Source organism: Helianthus annuus, chromosome 16, assembly GCF_002127325.2.
Source record: "Helianthus annuus cultivar XRQ/B chromosome 16, HanXRQr2.0-SUNRISE, whole genome shotgun sequence".
NCBI classification, from domain to species: domain Eukaryota; kingdom Viridiplantae; phylum Streptophyta; class Magnoliopsida; order Asterales; family Asteraceae; genus Helianthus; species Helianthus annuus.
In genome coordinates, this window is record NC_035448.2 from 81,091,009 (window position 1) to 81,096,322 (window position 5,314).

General features: G+C 33.8%; 1 protein-coding gene and 1 long non-coding RNA gene across 2 annotated transcripts; both read left to right on the forward strand.

The window, feature by feature from the left end:
• Positions 1-500: 500 nt before the first annotated feature.
• On the forward strand, positions 501-1,383 carry LOC110877465. The gene has a single exon (XM_022125612.2). It carries the CDS (start codon positions 534-536, stop codon positions 1,263-1,265), a length of 732 nt encoding a protein of 243 aa, XP_021981304.1. The 5' UTR covers positions 501-533; the 3' UTR covers positions 1,266-1,383.
• Positions 1,384-2,050: 667 nt separating this feature from the next.
• Positions 2,051-4,644, forward strand: LOC110877464. The gene is made up of 2 exons (XR_002557060.2): positions 2,051-2,239; positions 4,335-4,644. It is a non-coding gene; the product is annotated as an uncharacterized LOC110877464 (long non-coding RNA).
• The last annotated feature ends 670 nt before the right edge of the window (positions 4,645-5,314 follow it).

Sequence of the window (5,314 nt, forward strand, 5' to 3'; positions counted from 1 at the left end):
GGTACTCTTGATATAAAATTAAACAACTTCTAAAACCATAATATGGTTTATGTAAAATGAAATTGATTGAAATCAGTATCGACTTAATTGAAAAACATTAAGATTTAACATAACACAATACGATTCAACTTTAAGTAAAACGTTGTTTGTAACATCTTATATAAAGCAAGCTAATATCAATATCTATTAACTAATTTTGTTTAAGTATATCGTACATCCTACATCCGTATGGGCAAAACAAATGTCTTGTCATAAATTTAGCTAGACATGTGGTGTTAGCTATTAATATATATCAACGATTATAATATCTTCAAACGATGAGTAATAACATAACAAGTAAAGAAATTTTATTGCCGTAATTAGAATATTTTATTTACACATTTAGCTAGTCCTTAGAAAGAATGCAACAATATTTACATAAATAAGATGAATGATTTATATTTTTTGGTAATTGTATATATGTGTTATGGTGTGTGTATGTATATATATATATATATATATACAGGATTCATATAGTTTAACCAAGTATATCCATGGCTTCCTTACCTTTTTTCCTTTGTGCTCTCCTAACTTTCTCATCAATATCTTTCCATGGAATCTCCGCTGTGAATTTCGAGGTGATTAACCTGAACCCCCAACACGCAGGTGCCATCAAGTTCGAGAAAATAATTGGTGGGGTTCCGTTCACTAAAAAATTAATGGCTCAGATCAACCAGTATATATGGTCCAACATCTTGAAACAAAACACCGCGGCAGACCAAAAACCCCATACCACTGTAACACTTTTCATCAAGGATTTTATTGGGGGCGAAGCAATCACTTGGGGCGATAATTATAAATATATTAATGTTAGTGCGGTTTATTTACGGGATTACAACGGGCCAATGGAGTTGAAATGGGAATTCATTTCCCTTTTACACCATGAAATGACCCACGTTTTCCAATGGAATGGAGAGGGTAAGACCCCTATACCTTTGGTTGAAGGGATTGCAGATTATACCATCTTGAAAGCAAATTACTTTCCACCGGGCTTTATGAAGCCCGGTGCAGGAGATAAATGGGACCAGGGGTATGATTACACAGCCCGTTTTCTTGAGTACTGTGACGGGCTCGTTCCAGACTTTGTGGCAAAGCTTAACAAAATGATGAGGAAGACTTACGACGTCTCGTTTTTCAAAAATATAACAGGAAAGCCTGTTGAGAAATTGTGGGCAGATTACAAGGCTAAATATGCGAAGAAGGCTGTTGAAGAAATACAAGGGTAAACATATATATGTCATTGCATGGTGTGTATTGTGAACGTCGTGAAATAAATGAATAATCATGTTTTTAATTCGGTATTAAATTAACAAAGTACGCCCGTTTGGAATATAATTTCAACTTTTTAATGAAATAATTGAATTTATATGATCATTATAATTGGTTACAAGAAAGGTAAAGGCGTAAAAAGCAAAACTGAAATAAACAAGATAGAAACAGAAGAGAAAACTTATTCATTGAGAAACGACTCTTGGTACATACTTTATATATGTAGACTAATACAATAGGTGCCCTAAAGCCCATCAAATGTCCGGATAAAATCCCCCTCATACATCTAAAATTATACACTATCAACGTTAAACTACTGCGTGATGCTATATTGATTTTTTAGGATCGATACTTATTAACTGATAATACAAGATAATTTATATTAGTCCCCCTCAACTATTAAGTTATCTCTTAGTATGTGAAATTCAATCTTTTATCATATCTGCTACATTTGATCTTTCATATAGTCTTCTTCGATTTGATAGTTGAATCACTACTAGAAAACTAAGCAATTGACACCAAAATTTGGTACCAAAATAATACGGTAGCAAATTAGCTACCCATTTCACACATAAATCTAAAGTCCGCATATTTTTATGTATTTACTACGATATCGTAGCAAGATGGTCACAAATTTTGTGACCGTTTATTTTCGGTCTCAAATTCGTGATAAATATAAAGCTACATGATAAAAATACTAAATTGCCACCGTTCTTAATGGTAGCAACAACAAATTTTAAGTTTTTATCGAGGGCGGCATAATTGAGCGCAGGCCAAATTTAAAAAAAAAAAGAATTTTTAGCGTTTCCACTTATCACTAGGGTTTTGAGTCCAAGTGATTAGAACAACTCCCACAATTCGCTCATCGCAGTTCATCCGTAGATAGAATATTCCCTGGCTCCACCAAGAGTGCCAACGATTTCCCAGCAAGGTATGTTTATGATTATGCATTGTTTGTTTGTTTTTTTTTTGTTGGTGAGGGTTTTGATTAGCGATTTTTTTTTCTTTTGTATCGTATCTTGAATTAGGGTTTGATTTGCGTATCATGAATTTTGGGGTTTTGTATCGTATTTTTTTTCTTTTGGTGAGGGTTTTGATTTGCGTATCATGAATTTTGGGGGTTTTACTTGTACGCTACTGAATCTTGAATAATGATGGGGATTTGAATATTTATTTGTTGAATTGGTGATTCATATGAGTTGGCTTCCATTCGTCTTGTTAGGCCTGTGAGTCTATGACTCAGTTTAACATTATACCTTAAAGTTTCTTCAATTTCCAGTATTTGATTTTTTTTTTTTTATATTTGACATTGTTAGGCATATTTCAATTGAAATTTATTGATGTAAAAAGTATGATTCAGTTCATCTGTTATTGAGTAGAATGATTTTTAAATATTGTTTTAGCTTATATGAGATTACGATGATACAGTTTTGTTACATGTGGAGTTTGAGTACAGAGCTTTAGTTGTTTTTTAATGATTAATAGTTTAGATTAGGGTTTAATACATTAAACCGCTAGTTCACATTTGTTTCTAGCAATAAGATTTGAGATATCATTCATTGGTGTTATAGATGTGATGTAGCTAACTGGAGTTAGTTAGGAACCTGTTGTGTAGGATTTGATTTCTTTTTTTTTTTTGTTATGTCTTACGATTATAGACCAGGAATCGTTTTTGTAGATTCTTGAAGGTGAATGTAGTTGTTAGTGAGCTTTTGAGAATCCTTACTGGTAATAGCCCGTTTGATACTAAGACCATGCGTAGTGGTTGGGGTGAATAATGCCTCACCCTTGGGCGTTGTCCGCCACGTGTCGTCCTAGTCAGCAAGGGGGCGTTTTTTTCTAATTGGGTGTAGTGGGGATGTGGACATTATGTTAAAAGGGATGTAAAGAATTAAATAAATAAAAAAACCATTTAAAAATTGATTGGCTAAAGAAGAAGTGGGTTAAATGTGATTGGACCATCAAAATGGGGCTTAGGCGTGGAATATACAACGCCAAACAGCCAAAATTTAAAAAAACGCCCTGGGGGGCTGACTTCGGGCGTGTTTTGTCGTGCTTCATCACAAAAGCCCAGTTTCACAAAGAGTACGCATGGTCTAAAGTTTGAAGTGTAGTCTTTCTGCAAAGTAAGGAGGATGTAATTATTCTTGGGTTGTTAACGGGTTAGGGGATGTTTGGCTGGAGACGGAAGGAACTAGGATTTTAATTTCTATATTTATGAACTGATGAGTGTTTATGGATTTCACTGAGCCTTGAGAACTAATTAAAATGTGATGTATCTCTATTTTTAGTAGACCTATATCATGTGTAGCTTTATAAAGATCGCTATTGCTAGTACACAAAACTGAAAACTTCATCATAAATTTGGTGGTTTTCTCTTTTTCATGGTTGCATTAAGTTTATTCACTGGAAAGTTTTATGAGGATGATATAACATAGATGTGACAATTTTAATTCATGTATTTGGGCATTAGGTTAATTTGGGTTAATTTTTATCTCAAACGGGTCAACCAAAGCTAACCCACCCCTTGTGACCCATACTTTATAATAACATATTTGAACATGATGTTTATTGACCCGTTACCCGATCCCTGAAACAAATAAAGACATATATAGTTTACGACTGATTAAAAAACAATCAAATCGACCCATTTGGCGGCTTTTTTTAAATATAATCGGATTAACCGGGTAATGAGAATCTCCCTAAAGTTAACTAATTACCAATCCAAATACCGTATTTGTGTTCCCGCTTATTGACATTATTTAGGTTCGAGTTATCTGGATTTGGGTTCCTTGTAATCAGATTTGGGTTAAAAATCTCACCCCTAGTCATATATTTAGATATGGATCAATAGGAGTTATAGTTAGTAGGATAGTAACTAAAAATTTAAATGCTTGTATCTATTACTTCGTACATTGTTCTTAACTTCTAATACTTCTCACCAATACTTGACTTCTTTCGTCCGGTTGTGTGAATTTGTATGTTTGATTCTGACTTCTTGATTTTGTTCATTGTTTGTTTTGTAGATTGAAAAGTCGAACTTGGTTATCAAGGAGCTCGTTAAGGAAAATGATGAAGAAAAAGAAAGGTTAAATGGAGTTATTGCGGGCTTGTTGGCTAAAAAAGAAAAAGATAAGGTGGACAAAGATGTCATGCTCAATAGGATGTCACAAATTGAAGCTATGTTAACCGCTATGGTTCAAAGATAGGCTACACTTGGCTTTGAATGTTTTGATGTTTACCATATTAGGATAATTTCGGTAATTTGATGTTTTAGTTGGCATTTATATTAGAATGTTTTATAATTTTATATATTTTTGGGATTTTGTAATTTTATTCCATTATTGTATATAAATTTGTAATATTATAGAAATGCATTATGATGAAAAAAGCATGGAAAATGAAAAATCTGGAAATAGAGAAAACGCTATGGTAGCAAATATTTAATGAAATGGTAGCAAATTTTCAATGAAAACGGTGGCTAAATGGTGACAACATCGGTGGCTAAATGGTACCAAAACGGTGGCAAAAAAACCGTCACAACTTGGTAGCAAACAAGGCCATCGAGTAGCAAACATGGAGCGGTCACAAATAATTTTGACCGTTTTTGTGGTGGCAAAAATCTGGTAGCAAAGTATAAGAGCGGTGGCTATTTGGTGGCAATAGGGCAATTGACACGGGTGTTTTTGCCACCGCATTTTCGGTTACAAAATGGTGGCAATAGGGCAATTGCTACCGTTTTGCTACCGAATATGCGGTGTCAAAAGCCATATTTTCTAGTAGTGAATGCAATATTGCCTTCAAATACTATAACTGGGAATCTTTTGATTTACTCTAATCTGCACCCTTCTTGAATATGTTAAAATCATTAATCCTCATAAGTGAAAGGGTATTAGGTTTGAGATCGAGCTTCATACGGGTCTGATATACTCTGATATATACTGTAACATGGTGGTTGTGAGTTGATATTTCACATGGAACAATCCTATGTCTTGGATCCTATAAA